The sequence below is a fragment of the Dermochelys coriacea genome, chromosome 3 (assembly GCF_009764565.3).
Source record: "Dermochelys coriacea isolate rDerCor1 chromosome 3, rDerCor1.pri.v4, whole genome shotgun sequence".
NCBI classification, from domain to species: domain Eukaryota; kingdom Metazoa; phylum Chordata; order Testudines; family Dermochelyidae; genus Dermochelys; species Dermochelys coriacea.
Window position 1 is genome coordinate 179,432,703 of NC_050070.1, and position 25,148 is coordinate 179,457,850.

Genomic DNA, 25,148 nt, shown 5'->3' on the forward strand with positions numbered 1-25,148 from the left:
TACTCATGCAGTGGCACATGCTCAAGATGAATTTCCTTGGTTCGAAAGAACTTGAGATATTTAAAACCAGAAGTAGCCTAAGCCAACGTTATCTGTTTCTCTGATGAGTAATTATAGTTTAAAGGTAAAAAGTTCAACATGAAACTAACATCTGGAATTCTTGAGACACCTCCCCTACTTACTCATAGTTTAATTGACATATCATAATGAGCACTACTCATGTTAACTGCAGACAAAGGGCAGTCACATGTAACAATGTAATCACTTTTGTTACAATGGCAGACAATCTAAAAAGCTAAAAGATGTACATACCCGGAAAAATAATGGCCTCCTCATTAACAGAATACTCCACCTTCCCTGGAAGTTATTGCTGTTTCTGAAAGATATTCACTTAGACAAAAACAACTATTCTCACAGCTCTGAACAGAGGTTACTGCAGTAAGAGGACTCCTATGTGCAGCCAAAAAATAAGAAAAACCATGGACATGTTTTCTCTTCCCCTTTTTTTTTCCCCCTCCTTTCTGGAATTGAATCATGCTCAAATCAAACTCAACAGTTGATAGTGTTATCAGCACAAAAGGGATACAAAGAAGGCTGCTGTACATTAGGGGAAAAGAATCCAACATGCGATATCAATGCAAAAAAGTTGCAACCAAAGAGAGGTAATGGTGTGAGCAGAGTAGACGGATAGGTCTGAATTGCAGAGATAAACTGTGGGCCAGATCCTCAGCTCCATACATTGGTGTACCTCCATTTAGCTCAAAGGAGCTGCCACAATTTACACAACCAGCTTTTCAGCTGTTGTATCATCTGACTCCTAACAATCTCCTTGCAATAATCTTAGTATTTATTCTACTTAAATATATTTCTATAACAAGGCACTTTCCTGCAAAAATCTGTGCAGCAGATTTTTTTTTTACATTTTTACAGCATCTAATTCGTATATAATCCTCTTTGCAGCTGAACATCTATTTCTCCTCCTAACTGAACCCTGAAGTGTTCTCATTTTCACTCTAGTAAAAACCAAATTCATTAGAAACCTTTGCCTTGCCATTTTTACAGGTGCATGTGACCCAGATATACCTTTCTGAGGAAGGTGTTTGGGATCTTTCTGGTTAGAGAATGATTAACACAATCCTTGTGGAATACCATAGCATTGTATTTTTTGTGTTTCCAGTTAAAGGGCATATGCAGAACAGATAACTGACTGATCATGTTTGGGGACGGACACACATACACATACTTACAGCCTACTCCACAATCCTGCACCATTCTTTAGTAAATATATATTTTATTCAGCCAAATAACAATTACATAATAAAGTCTGTGAAATGTAAGTTAGCCTTGTATTTGCTGCTATGTCTAGGTTCTATGCTGATTTCCTCCTCATATTTTCTATGAATAAAACAAATGTCAGGGAACACTGAATTATCCGGATTTCCAGTCACATCATTTTAGGATTAAAAGGCAACTTTCACAAGACCTTTTAAAAATCATTAATGCAGCCTCTAGAGTAGACTGTGCCACGATTACTGTGTGCCTGTTTAACTGTACTGTTCCCCTTAAACTGAAGGGCCTTTTAGTTTTGTTTTTTTCTAAGAGGAACACAGTGGGGCATTCAGCATATCTATGGAGACTGGTTAATATTAGTTTGGCTACAGTGGTTTTCTTTTACAAAGGACGCTCTCAGCTCGGGATACCCTAGTTCCAGCAGCAACTGTACAAGGTCCTTTGTATTAATGAGAATTCTCACTGCCATCCTGACCTTAGATTCTACATCAAAAGTCACAAGCATGAGTGATCATTATCCATCTTGTATTCTCTCAGCAGAGAGAAACAGAAGAGTTCTGGTATGCAAGTCTTCAGCAGCCCTGAACATTGTCCTGGAATGTCATTTTTAATGACACTTAGTATGAGTTTGGGGGATGCAAGGATGTATGAAGGGGAAATAATACAGCACTGATGCTAACTACATTCACTACATGATCTCACATGTATTGTTGACAATACAGTCAAATTGGAGAAAATATAAAAGATTCCCCAAATACCTGCACTCTCATACAAGTGGATAGGAGACAGAAGGCTCTCTGTATTTTTACATGCTATTTCATGGTTTCTTTCTTGCTGTAATGAATTTAGAACTTATTAACAATACGGGATTAGTCGTAAAGCAGAGTAATCCACAGGTTTCTAATTCGGTCCATTAATGTCCTTTAACCCTGATCTTGAAAAGAACTAACCAACTTCAGAGCTTTCACCTCAGACCCATTTAATAACCTTGTCACTTGAGAACAGGAGTGGGCAAACTATGGCCCGCGAACCAGATCCGGCCCCTCAGGGCTTTGGATCTGGCCCACGGGATTGCCCCCCATGGTGGCGCAGACCCTGCACCGCTCTCAGATGCGGCCGGCACTATGTCCCTGGGGCCCCGGGGACAGGAGGGGGCGCAGAGGGCTTTGTGCATTGCCCTTGCCTCCAGGCACCTCGTAGCTCCCATTGGCTGGGAAAGGGGAACCGTGGCCAATGGGAGCTTTGGGGGAGGTACCTGGAGGCGTAGCAAGGGCAGTATGCGGACCCCTGTGGGCCCCCCCCAGGGGCCGTGCAGGGACGTGGTTCCAGCCGCTTCCTGGTGTGGCGCAGGGCCAGGGCAGGTATGCAGGCAGCCTACCTTGGCCCCGGTGCGTGCTGCTACCACCTCGGAGCAGCTTTAGGTAAGTGGCACCGGGCCGGAGCCCGAACCCCTCCTGCACCCCGCCCCCCAACTCCCTGCCTGCACCTCGCACCCCAACTCCCTGCCCTGAACCCTGCTGCACCCTGCACCCCTGTGCACCCCAACTCCCTGCCGAGCCTCCTCCTGCACCCCTGCCCTAAGCCCCCTCCCGCACTCCGTACCCCTCCTGCATCCCAACCCCCTTCCCTGAGCCCCCTCATATACCCCACACACCCCTTTTCCCCCAATCCCTTGCCCTGAGCCCGTTTCTGAACACTGCACCCCCTCCCACACCCTGCACTCCAACCCCCTGCCCCAGCCCTGCATACAATTTCCCCATCCAGATATGGCCCTTGGCCCAAAAATTTTGCCCACTCCTGCTTTAGAATCAACAAGGCAGTTAGCTGGAACAATAGATGCTCTGGAATGGATTGTTACCTGGCAGCCCCTTAGGTTAAATCCCAAATAACATTTCTGCTCCACCTTGCTTGAAGTACAAAGCAGATTCTGAGCCACCCTCTTCAGGTCTTTTCTTCCCTTGATCATCTCCCTTACAGCCGCTTCTAACCTTAGAGAAGCTGATCCTCCTGTTGTGTTTAATAACTTCCTTAAAGCTGCTTATTCAGTACACAGGTCCGTTCATTTTCAAAATGTGTCAATACCATGAACTATTGAATAACAGATATTTAGTACTTTTCAATTCAACTTAAAAAGCAACAAAACAGTTCAGAGGTGCTAGTAATTGAATAATCATGCACTGCCGTGGCTTGGACCAGCAGCAGGGAAAAGATACTGCATCCTCACATGCTAAATTCAGTTTCTGAACATCTGTGGTACATCTTATTAAACATAATACTATATTCTGTACTAAAATACAAGAGAAAAACAGTTCAGTACAGGAAACATGGCTCCCGTGAATCATGCTGCAAATCTGTAATTTCTTCTTCCCGCAACACTCTCCAGATCCTTAATTTGGACAGATTTTCATTGTTTAGGATACAAGTTTAATAGTCAAGTAAGGGCCGGAGGAAAGAGAAGAAAGAGCATAAAATAAATTTCAGAAAGAAATCAGAAGAGAAAACGCATTACAGTTTTGCCTCTCTCTCCCAATACCATCACCTGTATGTGTTAGAGTTCACTCCTGCTTCCACTGAAGTCAGTGGCAAAAGTGCAAATTGTCTTGAGTGGAAACAGGATACAGCCCTGAGATAAAAACCTGTTTGGAACAATAACCATATTCCTAAATACCTTTAAAGCAGCTAGCTGACTTTTGGATTCTCCATCAAATTTAGTTAAATTTAAATTATCCATCTCCTATATGAAGAGCCAGACCCTCAGCTGCTGTCAATCAATAGCATTCCATTGAGCTGTGCAGACTGATCCCAGCTCAAGATGTTGTACACATTTTTGTTTCTCTTTTAACCTATGGAACAGGAGGGCCTTGCCCCAACTCATCTAAATCAATGGAAATTCCATTCAATGCCACTGGCTCAAATCCACCATGCTCAAAGACTGGCAGATGATTATATATGCAGCAGTTCTGGTTTTCAGAGACCCATTTACTTCACAACTGTAGGACCACCAAATCTGACCCAGAATGGCCTTTCAGCAACATAGTGCTCCACAGCCTGAGCTATTGTTTTTTTTTAAATATTAGGTTTCTAGCCCTGACAGTTAAAAGCAAATATTCCAAACATTAACTAAATACAAACTGAAAAGAACGATCTGCCAAAAGTCTGAAATGACAGCTCCAAGTGCTGTGAATTCTCCCAGTTACTTCAATATTGTGTTGACTCTGGAATTTAAAGACAATATAATATCAGCATTTTAAACTATTCCACAGCTAAACATTTGAGCAGAAATATCCCACTTATGTGTATATTAGGGCTGTCAAGCGATTAAAAAAAATTAATTGCGATTAATCCCACGTTTTAAAAAATTAATCGTGATTAATTGCACTGTTAAACAATAACAGAATACCATTTATTTAAGTATTTTGGATGTTTTCTACATTTTCAAATATATTGATTTCAATTACTACACAGAATACCAAGTCTACAGTGCTCACTTTATATTTATTTTTGATTTGTGTTTTTACAGTGCAAATACTTGTAAAGAAATAGTATTTTTCAATTCACCTAATACAAGTTCTGTAATGCAATCTCTTTATCGTGAAAGTTGAACTTACAAATGTAGAATTATGTACCAAAAAAACCTGCATTCAAAAATAAAACAATGTAAAATTTTAGAGCCTGCAAGTCCACTCAGTCCTACTTCTTGTTCAATCGCTCAAACAAACAAGTTTGTTTACATTTGCAGGAGACAATGCTACCCACTTCTTGTTTACAATGTCACCTGAAAGTAAGAAGAGGCGTTCTCATGGCAGTGTTGTAGCTGGCATCGCAAAATATTTATGTGCCAGATGCGCTAAAGATTCATATGTCCCTTCACATTTCAACCACCATTCCAAAAGACATGAGTCCATGCCGATGACAGGTTCTGCTCGGTAACAATCCAAAGCCGTGCGGACCGATGCATGTTCATTTTCATTATCTGAGTCAGATGCCATCAGCAGAAGGTTGATTTCTTTTTTTTTGGTGGTTTGGGTTCCATAGTTTCTGCATTGGAGTGTTGCTCTTTTAAGACTTCTGAAAGCAAGCTCCATACCTCGTCCCTCTCAGATTTTGGAAGGCACGTCAGATTCTTAAACCTTGGGTTGAGTGCTGTAGCTATCTTTAGAAATCTCACTTTGGTACCTTCTTTGTGTTTTGTCAAATCTGCAGTGAAAGTGTGCTTAAAATGAAAAACATGTGCTGGGTCATCGTCTGAGACTGCTATAACAGGAAATATATGGCAGAATGCAGGTAAAACAGAGCAAGGGACATACAAATCTGCCCCAAGGAGTTCAGTCAGAAATTTAATTAATGCATTAATTTTTTAATGAGCGTCATCAGCATGGAAACATGTCCTCCGAAATGGTGGCCGAACCATGAAGGGGCATACGAATGTTTAGCATATCTGGCACAAAAGTGCCATGCAATTGCCAGTTCTCACTTTCTGGTGACTTTATAAATAAGACAGCAGCATTATCTGCCTTAAATGTAAACAAATTTGTTTGTCTTAGTGATTGGCTGAACAAGAAGTAGGACTGAGTCGACTTGTAGGCTCTGAAGTTTTACATTGTTTTCTTTTTGAGTGCAGTCATGTAACAAAAAAAATGTACATTTGTAAATTGCACTTTCACAACAAAGAGATTGCACTACAGTACTTGTATGAGGTGAAGTGAAAAATACCATTTTTTTGTTTAACATTTTTACAGTGCAAATATTTGTAATAAAATATATACTTTGATTTCAATTACAACACAGAATACAATATTCATGAAAATGTAGAAAAACATCCAAAATATTTAATAAATTTCAATTGGTAATCATTATTTAATAGTGCAATTAAAATTGCGATTAATTGTGATTAATTTTTTTATCCAGATTAATTTTTTTGAATTAATCACGTGAGTTAACTGCATTTAATTGACAGCCCTAGTGTATATTTTACAGTCTTACTGCTTTGCACATCTTCTCAGGTGCCTAAAACCACAATTATTCTCCACCCAGCTTCCAAAGCCTCCAGCCTTCCCTTGATGACTTCTCTAATGCATCCGATGAAGTGAGCTGTAGCTCACGAAAGCTTATGCTCTAATAAATTTGTTAGTCTCTAAGGTGCCACAAGTACTGCTTTTCTTTTTGCGAATACAGACTAACACGGCTGCTACTCTGAAACTTCTCTAATGGAGATACATATATCCTCTAAAACCCCCTGTGGTACACCGAAAATTAAAAATGTGTGGTCAGGGTTAATTCAATTTAATATAAAATTAAATACTATAAGGAATACTGCATTGATAGTGTTCACTTTCATATTGAATTCATTCAAAACTTCCACTTCTGTTCCAGCCTGCAGCAATTGAGTGCCTCAGAATCCAGATCCTTTGCTTTAAGAAAGCAAGTAAACAGACCCTTGTCTATGAGCTATTCTACAACTTCTATAATGTAACTGCAACTGAAGGCTTTCATTTCTGGAAACAGCCAATAACTTGTAAGGCAATTATGAGCCACTTTGCATCATTGTAAGCTTCTCTGCATCAGTTTTACATCACACCTTGGTACAAAACTGATAAAAGGAGGCACAAGAATGCAAGAATGGTTTAAATTTCACCAGCTAATTTTAAGTACGGACAAGAATCCAGCACAAATCCCAGCAGGTGTTTTGCTGAGAAGTCAGCTTTAATGAACTTGGATGCTCTAATTACAACCCACAGCACATCATTTCCTCTGCATTAAATCCCCAAATTAGACACTCAAGTAAGTAACAGGTTTGTTTTTTAAAGCCTCTTCTTTCAATGATTGCACATACATAAATATTTCCAATGAATTTCTAAACATAGGAGACTTTCAACAATATTCTATTACCAGCTTCTGAGTCTTCTGAAACAACCACACCAGAACAAGTTCAGTGTTCACGTTTGCAGAATTATTTTTTAATGCGAGGAACAGAATCAAGATTCTCAAAGAAATAAACATTCAAACCACATAATTAGAGCAGATTAAATAAGCATTTAGGAATCCGCAAACTATTTCCACCCATCTAGCTGTACAACTTGTGTTAGCATGTCCACTGAAGACCAAAAACAAAATTGTCCTCTCACATAGACATCGGCAGGTTGCAGAGGATGGAGATATGGGCAGAATTTTGTACATAGAGCATGAATATACTTGTAATTTAAATTGGGCCTAAATAACTACATTAAAATTGAGTGACATTTTATTTGAAATTAAATACACCCTCCCACCCTTTTGCCTCACCTCTAATAACAATTAGCATGACAATAATGGCTGGTAGCTAGGTTAGTCTACATACAGTAGGGGTCCATTAGTTATCACTGGCTCTAGCTATGCAGATCATTGCTACTGAATTACTGTATAATGATTTAAAACTGAATACATGCAGCAGAAGAGAAAATTCTCTCAATTATGTTCGTCTAAGGTATGTCCATACTGCAATAAAAGACCCACGACACAGCCACGGCTGCCCGGGGTCAGCTGTCTTGGGCTTGGGTTGTGGGACTATATAATTGCAGTATAGATGTTCATGCTTGGGCTGGAGTCCAGGCTCAGGGACCTGCGGGGTCTCAGAACCCAGGCTCCAGCCCATGCCTGAACATCTTCACTTCAATTTTATAGCCCCACAGCCTGAGCCCCACAAGATTGAGTCAGCTGACCTGGGCCAGCCATTAATCTTTTATTACAGTGCAGACATAGTGCAGGGTTAGCTAGCCCCTTAGGGTTTCTCCCACATCTTCAGAGGGTCCTGATTGTAGCAGAATGTTGTCATTGCATTGCCCAGGTTGAGGCAGAATTTTAAAAACTCACACAAGGCTTCCGTAAACATTGAGCAGTTTGCTCAGCTCCATGAGGCTTCCTGGTGTGGACATGGAGAGTGATTTGGAGATGAAGCCAGCATATCAACAAGTAAGCTGATCCATCGGCCATCTCCTCTCATATAGAGGGGCCAGGGGAGAAAGCATACAGACCATTGAGAAGCTTTGCTGCTGTTCCATGGCCTCAACGGAATTAAATCTATTTATCTATATAATGGCCCCATAATTATATTATCTAAGTGCATTCAATTTTTTAAAATTAGAAACAATATTTCTCTCTTCCTTCCTACCAGCCGTAAACCCCCCACACCAAACCTAGCTACTCTGGCTTCCTGCAGGTGTAAAATTCACATCAAAAGTAGTTATTATGTTGAAGGATACTGCTGTCAAGATAAGGGTTGTTGCACGGAACACATCACAGTCAAATGATCATAGTTCACTTTCATAGTGCAATGTAATCAAGTTTGCTTTTCCAGTGAAATGTTTAGTAAAGAGGACTAAACTAACCTACCATATTTGCTTGTACCCCTGCACACATAAAGTGTATTTTCTCACTTTGACTTTTTCCTCAGTAAAAACAATTTTTTACAAAAAGTTATAGATTTAGTCCAAGATTAAAGTTCACTATATTTCTCCATGAATGATTCTCGATCATCTTCACTATAGGAAATCTACTGAAAGGCTTGGCCCAAAATGAAAACGATAGTGTTCCACATTGCTATTTTGAACAGCAATCCTCTGAACCTCACTTCATGATGGGCTAGTGCAGTGGTGGGCAACCTGCGGCCCATCAGGGTAATCCGCTGGCGGGCTGCAAAACAATTTGTTTACATTGACTGTCCACAGGCACAGAGCCCAGTGTTCGCAGTTCGCAGTTCCAGGCCAATGGGAGCTGCGGAAAGCAGCGGTCAGTATGCTGCAGGCCTACCACAGGGCTAGTGAATGTGTCGTGCTGTGTCCTAGATCATGGGTGCCCACATGTGAGAATAGATTCATTGACTCCAATGCCAGAAGGAACCATTGTGATCATCTAGTCTAACCTCCTGTGTAACACAGGTGATAGCCTCCCCCCTGCCAAATAATTCTGAGAGCATATTTTTTCTTATACACTGGAATCAAGTCACCCTTTAACCTTCTCTTTGTTAAGGTAAATAGATTGAACTCTCTGAGTCTAACACTATTAGGCAGAAAGAAAAGGAGTACTTGTGGCACCTTAGAGACTAACAAATTTATTAGAGCATAAGCTTTCGTGAGCTACAGCTCACTTCATCGGATGCATTTTGTGGCGCATTTCCACCAAATGCATCCGATGAAGTGAGCTGTAGCTCACGAAAGCTTATGCTCTAATAAATTTGTTAGTCTCTAAGGTGCCACAAGTACTCCATTTCCTTTTGCGAATACAGACTATCACGGCTGCTACTCTGAAAACTATTAGGCAGGTTTTCTAATCCTTTACTCATTCTCTGAAGCCTCTCCAGTTTATCAACATCCTTCTTGAATTGTGGGCAACAGAAATGGACACAGCATTCCAGCAGCGGTTACACCAATAACCTCACTGTGCCAACTCGAGATCCCCGTTTATGCATCCAAGGATTGCATTAGCCTTTTTGGCCGCAGTGTCACACTGGGAGCTCGTGTTCAGCCGATTACCCACTGTGATCCCCAAATCTTTTTCAGAGTCGCTGCTTTCTAGAATAGAGTTTCCCAACCTGTAAGTATGGGCAACATTCTTTTTCCTAGGTGTATATCTTTACATCCAGTGAAACTAAAATACATATTGTTTGCTTGCACCCAGCTTACAGAATGATCCAGATTCCTCAGTACAGTGACCTGTCCTCAGTATTTACCACTCTCCCAATTTGTGGCATATGCAAACTTTATCAGTGATGATATTATGTTTTCTTCTGTTCATAACAATGTTACATAGCACAGGGCCAAGAATCAATCCCTATGATACTTCATTAGAAACACATCTGCTTGATGCTGATTTCTCTCTTACAAATTACATTTTGAAACCTATTAGCCAGCTTTTAATAAGACGGACCTAGCTAGAACTACACTGCATACATTTCAGAGTAGCAGCCGTGTATTAGTATTAGTCTGTATTCGCAAAAAGAAACGTCCCAGGATATTAGAGACATACGGTTGGTGAGCTAATGTCTTTTATTGTACAACTTCTGTTGGTCAGAGAGACAGCTTTCAAGCCACACAGCACTCTTCTTCAACTCTCACTACTGGTCCATAAGGACGGCTAGGTCATCTGCTGTAGATTTAGAGTTACTTAGTCATCATGGTCATTGTGTGGGTGAGAATCTTAATGCAGTTTAAGAGGCTGAGGGGTTTCTTGTGCAAGTTATGTTCACTTTAATAAACCTCACATGAGTTGATTTTTTTATGGTCAGGTCACGCAGTCCTTACTTATCACTTAAGGAATAGCATTACCGGTTGCCATAGTTATAAATCTACATATAGGTGGTCCATTCTTTATGGCCATTTGTACAGTAAATAGAGGCCTTCTTTTAGGGATAGAGAAGCTGGCTGCGAATGAAGACAGTCCTCAAAAAGTGGCCTACAGAAAACCTGTTTCCCGTTAACCTGCCCAAGGAACTGCTGCAGAGAGCTCATCCAATTTAGTTGAGAAATTAAATGAAAAGAAAACACAAAATGTTAATGTGGCACTGAGAGGTATTTTGAAGTAAATTCTTGCATCTCTATTAAGATCCACAATGAACACCTAGTAATTTCAGTGCTGTGGGAAGGCAATCCTTGATGAGCGAGGAGGCAGCCATCATCACCACAGTGCAGTGGTTTTCAAACTTTTTTTCTGGTGACCCAGTTGAAGAAAATTATTGATGCCTGCGACCCAATGGAGCTGGGGATGAGGGTTTTGGGCCGTGGGAGGGGCTCAGGGTTGGGGCAAGGGGTTGGAGTGCAGGGGTGAGGGCTGCGGGGTGGGGCCAGGAATGAGGGGTTCAGGGTGTGGCAGGGGGTTGGTGCTCTGGGCTGGGGGTGCAGGCTCTGAGCTGGGGCCAAGGATGAGGACTTTGGGGTGCAGGAAGGGGCGCGGGCTAAGGTAGCTCCCGGTCAGCAGCTCAGTGGGGGTGCTAAGGCAGGCTTGTTAGTCTCTAAGGTGCCACAAGTACTCCTTTTCTTACTGCATACATTATGCACCTTCTTTTAATGTGTAATGCCATCTGTACCTTTAGCACCAGTTCAATACAGTTTCTCTTCTGGTTTGGCATTCTTTCACAAACAAGGGATAGAGTTAGTTGCTCTCAGTTCACTGTGGCATCCCCCACTAGCTCTTTGTCTACTGGTGGATATGGCTTGCAGGGGTGTGGTGACTAGTGTGTGAAAGTCAGAGCTGAGAAAGGTTTGGAGGGTGGGTGTTGCCACACAGACTGAATACCACTGCTTTCTATATCTAAAAATACTACCCCAAAGAATATAAGATTTCAAAAGACTAATGAGACATGTGGGGGGCATGTTTTAAATCTCTTCAGCCTCATCACCAAGTTTATCAGCTGCATCTCTTACTAATCACTGAATGCATGCTCAAATGCATCCGATGAAGTGAGCTGTAGCTCACGAAAGCTTATGCTCTAATAAATTTGTTAGTCTCTAAGGTGCCACAAGTACTCCTTTTCTTTTTGCGAATACAGACTAACACGGCTGCTACTCTGAAACCTCAAATAAATTTGTTAGTCTCTAAGGTGCCACAAGTACTCCTTTTCTTTTTACTCATCAGAGCCACTTCTTTGCATTTGAAAGAGGTGGATTACAGAGGAATGCAGGTGTAATTTAGGTTCTTAGGATGCTGTGTAGGTTCAAAGCTGCCTCCTGGCTCCTTTTCTCTTCTCCTGTGATGTGACACTTCCAGCTCCAGCCACACTTGCCTCCTTTTTGTGAGGCAAGGTCGAAGAAAGAGCCATCCTCATCTCTAAATGTATATGCAGCTTTGTGCTGGGCCTAGATACTCTTCTGTTTAATCTACTCTTGAGAGTTTCCTACAGGGGAAGCCTAGAATGCACTAAATTTGAACAGAGCCTTGCTAGGGCCTAGTACAGAGGTGCAGATCCAGGGCCAAAACCAAAAACTTTTAGGATTATGAAAAATAGGGGGGCAGGTTCAAGGTGGAAGAGAGTTCAATGAATGTTATTCCATTCAATGTTATGCATCCAATGAAGTGAGCTGTAGCTCACGAAAGCTTATGCTCTAATAAATTTGTTAGTCTCTAAGGTGCCACAAGTACTCCTTTTCTTTTTGCGAATACAGACTAACACGGCTGCTACTCTGAAACCTCAAATAAATTTGTTAGTCTCTAAGGTGCCACAAGTACTCCTTTTCTTTTTACTCATCAGAGCCACTTCTTTGCATTTGAAAGAGGTGGATTACAGAGGAATGCAGGTGTAATTTAGGTTCTTAGGATGCTGTGTAGGTTCAAAGCTGCCTCCTGGCTCCTTTTCTCTTCTCCTGTGATGTGACACTTCCAGCTCCAGCCACACTTGCCTCCGTTTTGTGAGGCAAGGTCGAAGAAAGAGCCATCCTCATCTCTAAATGTATATGCAGCTTTGTGCTGGGCCTAGATACTCTTCTGTTTAATCTACTCTTGAGAGTTTCCTACAGGGGAAGCCTAGAATGCACTAAATTTGAACAGAGCCTTGCTAGGGCCTAGTACAGAGGTGCAGATCCAGGGCCAAAACCAAAAACTTTTAGGATTATGAAAAATAGGGGGGCAGGTTCAAGGTGGAAGAGAGTTCAATGAATGTTATTCCATTCAATGTTATGCATCCAATGAAGTGAGCTGTAGCTCACGAAAGCTTATGCTCTAATAAATTTGTTAGTCTCTAAGGTGCCACAAGTACTGCTTTTCTTTTTGCGAATACAGACTAACACGGCTGCTACTCTGAAACCATTCCATTCTGTATTTATTATGAGATCTCTAGAGTAGGATCGTTTCTGTCACCGGGGCAGCGAGTCACAACTTAGAGAACAGCTATAAATGTGGGAAACCCAGAATAAAACCCAAAATAAAACAAAACAGTAAAACTTTAATGGAGCTGTTCCATAGAGCCTGCAAGACGTGCAGGGTGCAACCAAGGTCATCATTTTTTTTTTTTTTTTTTTTTGCTTATGCACCCTTTGTGATTGGAAAGAACAAATGTCATGAAAGTTTAATTTAAAAATATTGTACTTCTTCAGCTCATCATTGCTGGTCTTGGATTAGCCCAGAAGCATGAGCATTGCCACACTAAGCAACTTCCACTGCACAAAACCCACAATATTTTGAACTGAGTATATTATAGCCAGCTTAGAGGACAACAGCCATTTAAGAATTTTATACCAACTGCAAAATTAAGACTTTTACACGTGTTCCAAAGAGCCTTCAAGTTTGAGGAAAGATCGTCAAGGTCAGCAGCACTAAACTGCTCCCCACCCCCCCTTTGCAACACACAGTATTTGGTGTTATTGTTTGGCACTTCATGGAGTATTTAGTGCATGATTTAAGACATTTCCTGTAGTTAAGTTCCACCCTGAACAAGATCACTGTCAGCACTGTTTTTTCAAGCAAGACTCCCACCTCTGCATTGCAAATAAACAGCCTTTTGTTATGGGCAGTCTGCTACAAAGCCCCTCCCACCCTATACCTTGTGAAAAACTCCCTGGTTTTTAACTGTCCATTCTGCAGAGGAAACTGCAGTAAAGAGACTGTTAGAGTGACTTGATTTCTGAAGTCAGCACAGAAATACTCTTTTAAGGGAAAAACACAATTTCTGTGCTTACACCACAAGCTGTCTGTTTGCCTGTTTCAAGAGGATGTAAACTGACTTGAATTCCTGAAGTGCTGTAACTTAAAATGACAAAACCTGTTTTGTTAGGACATTTAACTTACCAGCAAAGCAAGAGACATGAGTTCGTATATTTTTCTCTCTGCCACAAATTCAGCTGGCTCTTTTTTAAAGTAACTATTGCAGTATATGATCCGACAGATGTGTAAGCTAAAGAATTTAACATATGCACTCTTGTAAATTTGGAGCCGTGATTTTTTCATGCTGTGCCTAAGAAATGTCTAGTTTACCAACGTTTAAAATGTTGTCAGTTTATCTCTTCGGAAGCAGTGTGCAATCATTACTGTGAGCTAACTTACAAAATAAACAAACTATTATGAATGAACTTTTTTTTTCCTCTTTAAGTCAACAAATAAAAGCATTCTTTGTGCTAACCTCGGTTCTTCCTCCCTCTCTGACAGGAACCACAGGACCACACTTGTGGTACAGATGAGAGTAAAATAAGAAACATGTACAGTGGGGTTAAACTTCATTGCACTTGGATTGCTCTGGGAATATTTACTGAGTCGCATGGATTTGAAAAGTGAAGACAATTTTGGTTTCGATTACGATTTCTTTTTGATTTTCAAACGACAATATCTGAGTTTCATTGATCCCTGAGACATGCCAGACCCAGAGGAACATCAGAACTTGTATGGCCGTATTAAAAAAAAAGAGATGCTGGGCCTGTTTCTATTTCTTTACCCTGATGATACTCTGGATTTCCACCACAGATCAAACCCAGCATTACTTTCTGTAGGACACAAGAATATTTCTAGAAACAAATGTCACTTTCCCATTCTCACACAAAGCAGAAATTAATTAAAAATATCACTCCTCTCCCTCCAAAAGGACATAAGAACTGCAATACTGGGTCAGACCAAAGGTCCATCTAGCTTAGTATCCTGTCTTCAGACACAATGTCAGGTGCCCCAGAGGGAGTGAACAGAACAGGTAATCATCAAGTGACCTGTCGCCCATTCCCAGCTTCTGGCAAACAGAGGCTAGGGATACCATCCCTGCCCATTCTGGCTAATAGCCATTGATGGACCTATCCTCCATGAACTTATCTAGTTTTTTAACTAAATTGAACTAAATAAATTGCAGAGAGAATGGGATTGTTAAAATATGTGACTGTTTCCTTGTACTACAGATTCTGAAGATTCACCATTTAAGCAAACTAATATGTCTGGAAAAAAAGTGATCATTCTTGATTTGAAAACGCCAGGCTACATTTTACAAGGAAGTGCTGTAAGGAATCAGTAGCTCCTGCACTGTTAACTAAATTAAGATTCCATGATTAAATACCATATTCACAAGTGTAATTTGCTGAGGAGTTTCAAACAAAAAGACCACTCCCACACTGTTCCCCCACTTTCCTATTGTTCTAAATGACTGGATCTGATGTAGTCCTCTTGTTACTTATAAAGCTGAAGGTGTCCCCAAACTGTGCAAGACCAAGGCATTCCCAGAGGAAGAGGATTTACAGTATTTTTTAAAAGAATGCAAAGCTTTTTATTACAGCAGCACTCTTGGCCTCTGCATGTTACAGTAGCATCAGAACCAGCTCATGCTAATATGCTTACATATCATAGCAACACTTTGCTATGATATGTAAAAATCATAGAAAAAGAAAAAGAAAAAGGCATAGGCACAGGCTTACCTTGTAACTGCTTGAATCTTCCTTCTAACTGATTATAGTTATATGGCACCTGAGCTGCATAACCTGGGGACAATGGCCCTGGCATACTGGTTGATTTTTGTAATTCCATTTACAACTCAGTGATATGTCGAACTGCAGCATAAAACCCCCACAGGTTAATCCACCATACATTCAAGCAAATCCCAGCTTCCTCAAAAGGTTGGCCCCCCTCACCAGTGAAAATGTTCTGGCTGAACTTTAAGTAAATAACAGCTTCGGTTCAAAATCCAGTAGTGTAGCTTGATGGCAAGTTGCCAGTAGCACATTCAAACTTAAACCCCCATGGTTTATTTTTCTCCCTACTACATGGAACCCTCAGAGCTCCAAGATGGTTTCAGTTACAAACCTAACCCTAATGCAATTAAACTATAAAATAAAAGTAAGTTTCAGATTCAACCAAAAGTAAAAGAAGCATAGAGCCATCCACTGCCCTCCTTTCCAAAGCTTCCAGGAGCAGCAGCACACACCTCAGTCAGATCTTTCTGCTGGTTTGTAATATAATCACTAGCCACTCACTGTGTACTTAGTGGTGATGTCACTTGATTAGCATAAAGCATTGTAGAGGCAAGGAAGGCTGTACCAAGGGTAAGGGGGTGGAGATGCAGGGGAAGGGCTAAAAGGATCTTGAAACATTCAGCCAGCTTTTACAATCCAAAGCACTCAATGGAATGTATACATTCCAAGCCCTTAAGTGAAAAGCTGAAAGCATGACTCTCCTTCTGGACTTTTTTTTAACATCTAGGCATACTCTAGAGACAATGGTACCTTCCTAAACAAAGCTGGTGGAATTACAATCTTTTGTTAAGAGCCTCATGTAACGGAAAAGTCTCAGATTACTATCACTTGAAAAGGAGAGCACTTTTCTTCATTTATCTTCAAGACTGTTCACTTAAAGTAACGCTGATGTACAAGCAGCATTCATTCAGTATTTAGCACAAAGGCTGCGTTTAAAAATATGGACTGTGCTAGGGACAAATGCCTTTGCAAAAATGCTGTTTAAATAACAATTCCTTTCTATTTAATTTAGCTTTAATTGCAGATGCTAAACATTTTGATACCTCTTGAGTGTGTTTTTCTGCCTGCTCAGTTATATGTATGGTGGGTATTACTGTGAGACTAATGATTTTCCATGGTATGCACTCGGAGAATACAGGGGGGGTGGGGGTGGGGGTGTTAATGTAAATGAAGATGTCTTGTTCCTCTATGGGCCTGACCCTGACTGGAGCCTTTTAACACTTCTGTAATATAAATGCATAACAGCAGCAGCAGCATGAGAATTATCAAAACTCAAATGATCTTCAATTACGTTAGACACTGTGCTTCAGTTTTTCTTCAGAAGCATTCTTCTCCCCAGCCCTCACCTTTCAATAATATAAATTCACAGAGCTCAATTCCAGTTTCATGTGCTCACTACAGACTCTTGTTTGCCTTTTTTTTTAAAAAAATGCTGATAATGTTCACACAAGCATTTTCCCCCTATTTCTCACATTTCCAAATTCCTTTCCTTCTGAGTTAATTCTCCCTCCCCCGCCCACTCCAATCCCTCAGTTACTATTTCAAAATGTTGTCTTTGTTTGTCACTGCAGTTTCACCAGTTTTTAGTCAGACAGTACTTGTAAAGACAATTTCTGTAGGAGAACCACAGTCTACCCCACTGACTGCCGCAGCCCTACTCCTACTCCTAGTTATGTGCAAATTCAAGCAGTCCTATCAGAGTTACCTGTGAACAAATGCACAAAGGGTCTGATCTGGATTGTGTTGTACAGTCATTGATATCAAGAAGCGTGAGAGGATTCAGCACCTCCCAGGAGAAACTCAAGGTAGGATTTCCAAAAGCCATATAGGACCAAAATCCCATTAATAGTTAAAAGCACTCATGCTCCTAAGCCCTTGACTACACTTCAAAGTTTTGCTGCTTTTTAAGTATTCCAGCACAGATAAAACAGCGTTTATATATTATATATAAAAAAACGTTCATACCTATGTGACTATCTGGGTTCGGCAAAGCAAAATAGAGCTAACCCTGGTAAAGTGCCTCATACCAGTAGAGCTGTGTCTATACTAGGGCTTTTACTAGGCCTAGTAAAATATTTTAAGTAAGGGCTAGTCTACACTGGCAATGCTAAAGCACCTCCATGAGAATCGTAGCTACCACCGCTAGTGCACTGTCTACACTGGCGCTTTACAGTGCTGACACTTGCTGTGCTCAGGGAGGTGTCTTTTCACACCCGTGAGCGAGAAGGTTGCAGCGCTTTAAAATGCCAGTGTAGACAAGCCCTTAACCACTTAGGTGCCTCTGAAAGTCCCACCTGCAGTCTTCAGAACACCATATGTGCTTGTGGCACTAACACTAGATTTGAAAGGGACTACTCAACATTAGGTTTCAGAGTAGCAGCCATGTTAGTCTATATTCGCAAAAAGAAAAGGAAGACTTCTGGCACCTTAGAGACTAACAGACTTATTTGAGCATAACCTTTCGATGAAGTGAGCTGTAGCTCACGAAAGCTTATGCTCAAATAAATTTGTTAGTCTCTAAGGTGCCACAAGTCCTCCTTTTCTTTTTGCGAATACAGACTAACACGGCTGCTACTCTGAAACCTGTCATTATGCAAGGCATTGAATTTAGCCGTATGGAGTGGAAATCTATCAACTTCAGGAAAAAATTCGTACAGATACAGGCAGACATCATCTTCTTTTCCAAATGCAAACAGATGGACATCATACCAAAAGGACTGGAGGTAAAAAAATCCATTACAGTCTACATACTACACAGACTATGCTGACAGCTTGTGCCACATGCTGTCAAAGAAACTGCAGAACCACCTGATCAACATCCTCTACAGCTAACAGGGAAAGATTAAGAATGAGCTCTCAAAACTGGATACTCTCATAAGAAAACAACCTTCCACACAAACTTCCTTGTGGCTGGACTTTACAAAAACTAGACAAGCCATTTACAACACACACTTTGGTTCTCTAAAAAAGAAAAAGGACACGAAACTATCTAAACTACTACATGCCACAAGGGGCCACAACAGTGCTTCCCTTAACCCACCCAGCAATATTGTTAATCTGTTCAACTATACTTGCCACGAATGCATCCAATGAAGTGAGCTGTAGCTCACGAAAGCTTATGCTCAAATAAATTTGTTAGTATCTAAGGGGCCACAAGTACTCCTTTTCTCTTTACTCAACATTAGTAACTAACTAAATAATAGCTACATAAACTAATACAAGTACAATCAAATCTCATGCTTTAGGGAATTGTCAGCAGGGGTCAGGTAAGATTTTTCACCTCATTTGCAGTGTTGCACAATGGCTGGGTGTAACTGTGTGTACACATGTGGGTGTATGTATAAATTCAGTGGGGACAGAAAGGGCGCAGGGAAGTCTTTATCTTCTTCTAAAGCAAGAGGTATTGATCACTGCTGGAGGCAGGACACTCTACTTGGTAGAACACGGCTCTAATCCCAGTAGGGCAAATCCATGTTCTTACTAAAACCTTTTCCTGATAATCTTTGTACAACCAGCTGTCTCCGAAATGCACAGAAAGCACCATGAAATCCACATAGTGCATTTGCAGCCCTCTGATCTCCAGTAGGGGAAGGGAAAGTGCACCAACAAAACAAATTCCACAGCAGGGCCAAAATTAACAAGAATAATGTTTGGAATCAAATTGGGCTGGGCTATGATGTTCAGATATGGATCTGAGCTTTCCCAAAGGTTAAGCGGGTTTGGATCTGGTGTGCCAGTACAAGTCCATCTCTATCTTGCAGAATTCTTTTTTGGAATTTTCCTCCTACACTGCTTAACCTTCTGGCTCTGAAGTCTGACCTATGTTATATTGATAAGAAAGCTTTTTCCTGCGACAATAGGTAATCAGTGCACATACCTGTGGGCATATCAACTCACTTACAGCAGCCACACCCTTAGCAAAGTGTTGCTATGCAAGTCTAGACTGTAACACTATGGTAGACATGACTGATAATAGAGCAGAGATATGCTTAAAAATGAAAAAAATTATCTGAATAATATCACTAAGACAATAAACCACTAAAAACAAAATGTGAACTTTTAAACTCTGGATAGTCCTGTGTGTGTCTGAATTTTGAATTTGATACATTTGAGTTTATGAATTTCTTAAGTCCTTGGACTATACCTCAAATTGCACTGAAAGGGAGATACTTTCTCAACTGTACTGTTTAGTGTTTAAAATCGGAAAATGTCTGCAATACACCAAATGGAATGCTAAATCATTTTCTGTGATGAGCCCTCATGTCTTGTATTTATTCTGATGCTAGTAATAATGACTGTTATGATCATGTAAATGTCTCACATGCTGCATTGTTTCTATTTCTTGGAAATAGTGTTTGTTTTTTTGTATTTTTTAATGAAATAAATAAAAGGCTCAAATTAACCATTTGTTTTCCAGACCAAATATTAGTGTGAATTCCAATTTAATTTGGTTTTATATAATGCCCTTCACCACTATTCCAAGGTATCTCAAAACCTGGCACAAAATTCCAAGCAGTACTGTAGAATGGCAGTAGCCACTCCATAGTTAAGGTTGAAGTCAGCTTCCCATTATAAATCTGGGGTCAAATTCTGGCTTATCCACCACAATGTGGGGCAACACTGCCCTGAACAGGGAGCAATTACAGCAGGTATAGAGTAGTGCAGGCTCTATGCCACTGCACAACCCCACGTAGGGGCATGCTGAGGATGGGAAGAAGCTCTGTGTTTGGACAGTTTATCTGGTTGGGCTTTCTGTGTGTTGTGGAAAAAAAAGCAGTGGTTCACACTAAGACTTCTTTGTTAAGACTACACACTAACAAGTGTATAGCTTGTTTTCTTTGAATTTTGCCCCTGCTATAGTTGCCATCCAGTTTGCTTGCCATGTAGACAGCCTGACTGATCTTTTAGTGATCGATATGAGAGTTTTCCATAATGATCACATCAGCTACTTTGAATGGCATTGATCACCAGATGATGCTGACTCAGCTGCTTTGCTGGGTCCACTATATACATTTTTAAAGGCTCCACTTTACACTTTGGTGATAATGCAATGGAAAGAGCAAAGCAAATAGGTATTTCTGTATTTCTGAAGTTCTATATCAGATGTATCAAGATTTCTCACAAATGGGAATCCTGACAGTTCCTATTTTTGCTCTAGTAACATAAAATCCTAATATGTTTATTTGCTATTGACTCCAAAACTATCAACCTAGTATTTAGTTTACTGCTATGTGGCAATGCTCTGAATTTATCACAAGGTTCTCATGTGCACCAAGCCCTTGGGATATTTTTCATGTTTAGACTTATCTTTAATTATTCATTTTAATTGACCAAGAAACCTTAACAAATATTAAGTGTGTGATATATTATGGAGGGGCACTAACGCCATCATAATTAAGGTTAAAGGTAACGTCTGAGTACAGGCCCACCTTTAACAAAACCAAATCAAATTGACATGAAATTTCATCTCTCATCACTGGTTAGAAATTTTTGTAAAGTATGGGGCAAATCACATCCTGAGTTTCAGATATGTCAGGTTTTTTAAATGATGTCTCTATTTTTTTTTAAAACAGATTTTCCTAGCACTCTTGTGGCTCGGCGTCTCTCTGAAACAGATTTACCTACACATTTCCAATTACCTACACATTTCCAATTTCCCCATTGTATTTAACACATAGCTTTGGAGTTTCGTGCAACTTCATTTAAATAATAGCTATAACAAACAACCCACAGAGATGAATATCCATTAACAATATACGTACACATTACAAAACATGCATTAGATGCATGCATCAGTTGGATTCATGCTTTGTAAATTGCAAATGGCCTGACTGGAGCATTATGACTAAAGCCTTATGGGAGACAAAAGGGTCTGTTATGGTAATAATGAGTGGGGGGAAACAACATCTGGAGGCAAGAGACTATCTGGGACAGAATAGGATCTACCCCTGCATGGATTTCAAGATCTTCCAGTCTCTCCAAGTAGCTTGTAAGGTTTTCACAGACTGCTGTCACAAGTTTAAAAACACCTCAGGACATTCCTATTCAAAAAATGAGTTACAGTTGAACAAATAGATCACTTTCTTTAGCCAAAAAACCCTTGAGAAAATTCTGTCATTTTCTCAAAAAAACATAAAATTAGCAAACCTGGAAATTCCAAGTTAAGGTTCCACTTTATAACTCTCCTCCAAAAAGCATTCAAAAGGCTGCATGCACAGTTATTAGCAAAAAACCCCCAAAACAAAACAAAAACCCCTTAAGTCTGCCTCTTTAGTGCAAGCTTGGGAACAACCAGAAACTCTAAACCCTAAAACAATCATAAATAATCACACACAATCATTAGGATTCAAATACAATATTACTTTTTTCTGTGGATACTTATGAAGTTAACTTGTGTGACAAAGATGGTTAAGGAGCAAAGGGCTTTAGGAAAAAATGTTCTCGTTTTGAGCTATTCATCAAAGACATTTATTTATTTTCTGTCACCCTATGTTTAAAGCTGGAGGTATCCCTAGCTATTTTAAAATTATAAAATAAATGCACTCTTTGCACTATTGTGTTCTGAAACAAAGTAGTGAAACTATAACTCTGTGAAAGGCATTAATCTCTGTAGACGGAAGTAGTATGCAAGCTACAGCTTACCATTATTACAGACTTTCTAGTTAATCATCATCACGATCTTTCCTTTTTACTCATGTTTGCTCTTGTAAATTCTCTTGTAGGTAACTAACTAGAGAAAAACTGAAAGGTAAGAAAGGATGATTTATTAATCTAAAATGCCATGCAAGTCACATAATAATTGCCACTCCCCAAAAAAGGGTAAAGGTTGAACACATCTATTTAGTGCAACTGCGAGAACTAAAGATTATAGGACAGATTTTGCTCTCATTAAAACCGATGTAAACCCAGAGTAACTCCACTGACTTTACTCAAGTTACTCCAGGTTTAAACCAGTGTAAATGAGAGCAGAATCTGGCCCTGTGTACACAATAGTTACTCATACAATAAGAAAGCAGTTGCTTTTGCCACAGATAATGAAACTTGGAGTGCAATATCTCAAAAATAACTATGTGTTACATTTAACTCTATATGTAACATTAAAACTAACTCTCCAGAGTTACCTGTTTCCCCTCCAATTTTTATCTACTACATTGGAGCAGGGAAGGAAGAATCAAACACACAATATCATAAAAACTATGCACTAATCTCAATGATCTCTCGCCTTCTGCAGTTATTAGTGGTAATATATTGGAACCAATATATAAACAAGCATGTCATTTTCACACATTTTTCCACAATTCCTTAGCTCCTAGTCAGATGTATCAGAAGAAAACAAAATAAATATACTAACACATTTGATCATGTAATTTCCATTTATTTCCATTTATTTCAGTTGAATTTAAGTGCTAGTTAATATAGGCCCATTCTCCAGCCAACTACCCTTAACCAGGGTTTGTTTCCTATGGAGCTTTGAAGATTTTTTCCCCTTGGTTTGGTTTGGTTTGTTTTTAAACTCTGTATCTGATCCTGTAAGATTAAAGTGGATATAAATTTTGCCTTTGCCTTGGCAGGATCAAGCTCTCTACTCTTCATGTAAAACTTAAGCTAATTTTCTTCTGTATTAGCCAGGAAGAGATTTGAAAGTCTACAGCATCAAATGTAACTGTTGAAAACTGCTACGTTTGAAAAGTCCTGCTGCACACATATTACTGATACTATTCTAAAATTTAAGAAAAATACATCTTCTAAAATCAAAAGTTGTTTTTGAAGAGACACAAGGTTTTGATTTTTGTGAACATGTGCTATTTTTTACTTCTCACATTTGTCAATTATGTAAAACAGGTTTTCGCAGATTACCAGTTGCCCAGGGAGCTGCCCGCTACATCTGGAGTGTTCTGAGGCATAGACTTGTGTACTGCACCATGTAGGTACATGCCAACATGTATCCCAGTAGTTTGAGGCAGACCCGAGCAGTCGTTATTGGGTGAATCGTGACCTTGGAAATCAGGTCTGACATAGCTCGGAATTGGGCTTCCAGTAGGGAGGCTTTGGCCTGGGTCAAATCAAGCACTGTCCCGGTGAACTCTATTCTCTGAACCAGGACCAGGGTTGACTTCTGCTCGTTTATCAACAGTTCCAGTGCCTGGAAGCTGGCCCATACTGTTCTGATGCTGTGCTGCACTTGAGCTTGCAACAGACCTTTGATCAGCCAGTCATTGAGGTACGGGTAGTCATTGCACGCCTCGATGCCTAAGGAAGGCTGCTCCCACCGCCATACACTTCATGAAGAACTGTAGGCCTGCCGATAGGCCGCAGAGAAGATTGGTGAATTGTTATTGGCGTTGATCCACTACAAACCTGAGAAATCTTCTGTGACCGTGGAAGATAAAGGACACTTATTTCCACATCTCTAAGTCGAAGGCGATGTACCAGTCTCCCGGATCCAGGGAAGGAATGATGGAGGCCAGGGAGAAAATGCAGACCCTCAGTTTCTTCAGATATTTGTTGAGGCGATGCAGGTCCAGGACTCCCACACTCAGTAATTTTTCAAAATTTCCTCAACTTGTGAAATGTGATTAGTGAGTGACTACATGACAGTGTTTTATATTTTCTGTTTACTGCTCAGTAACTTATAATAGTTGGAGAAGTTTTGAAACTGCCCTATGACCCATTCCTAGTATTGTTGGAGTTTTTTTTTTAATCCCAAATGTGCAGTTCTCACCCTGGAAAACTTATTTTAATGCCAAAATAAATGAACTATCCTTTTCCTTATTTTCTAAAAGCTCATTCACACACCGGGAAAGTGTGGGGGTGGACTTGGGGGATTTGGAAATTGTCTATCACTCCAATAATGCCTCATGCCTGACAAGAAGTGCTATGTGTTGTGACAGGGTCAGGCCAGATGGCTACAGGAGAGTGATAGAAGGCAGATATATTAGCCCCAGGTTAAGTATGTCCCTTTTCCCTGGGTAGGTAACAGGGAAGGTTCCAGAACAATCAGGAACTTTCTGGAAACAATTAAGGCAGACAGACTGATTAGAACACCTGCAGCCAATCAAGAAGCTGCTAGAATCAATAAGACAGGCAGGCTAATCAGGGCACCAGGATTTAAAAAGGTGCTCACTTCAGTTTGTGGTGCATGTGAGGAGCTGGAAGCAAGAGGCGCAAGAAGCTGAGAGTGAGAAGGAGTACTAATGGAAGACTGAGAAGTACAAGCATCATCAGTCATCAGGAGAAGGTCCTGTGGTGAGAATAAAGAAGGTGTTGAGAGGAGGCCATGAGGAAGTAGCCCAGGGAGTTGTAGCTGTCACGCCGCTGTTACAGGAGCCACTGTAGACAGCTGCAATCCACAGGGCCCTGGGCTGGAACCCAGAGTAGAGGATGGGCCCAGGTTCCCCCGATCCCTCCATCCCCCAAACTCCCTACTTGATACCGGAGGAGTTGAACTGGACTGTG

General features: G+C 40.5%; 1 protein-coding gene across 3 annotated transcripts in view; it reads right to left on the minus strand.

Moving 5' to 3' along the window:
- The window catches only part of SPTBN1 (spectrin beta, non-erythrocytic 1), a 222,708-nt gene that overhangs the window by 101,150 nt on the left and 96,410 nt on the right, over positions 1 to 25,148 (minus strand). Inside the window, exon 1 of one of the 3 annotated variants that reach the window (XM_038394322.2) lies at positions 15,639 to 16,214. The exons of the other annotated variants lie outside the window; for them this stretch is intronic. Within the exon in view, the coding sequence (XP_038250250.1) occupies positions 15,639 to 15,747 (109 nt within the window). The 5' untranslated portion in view covers positions 15,748 to 16,214. Of the gene's footprint in view, positions 1 to 15,638; positions 16,215 to 25,148 lie in introns of those variants that run through there. 3 annotated transcript variants of the gene reach the window in all.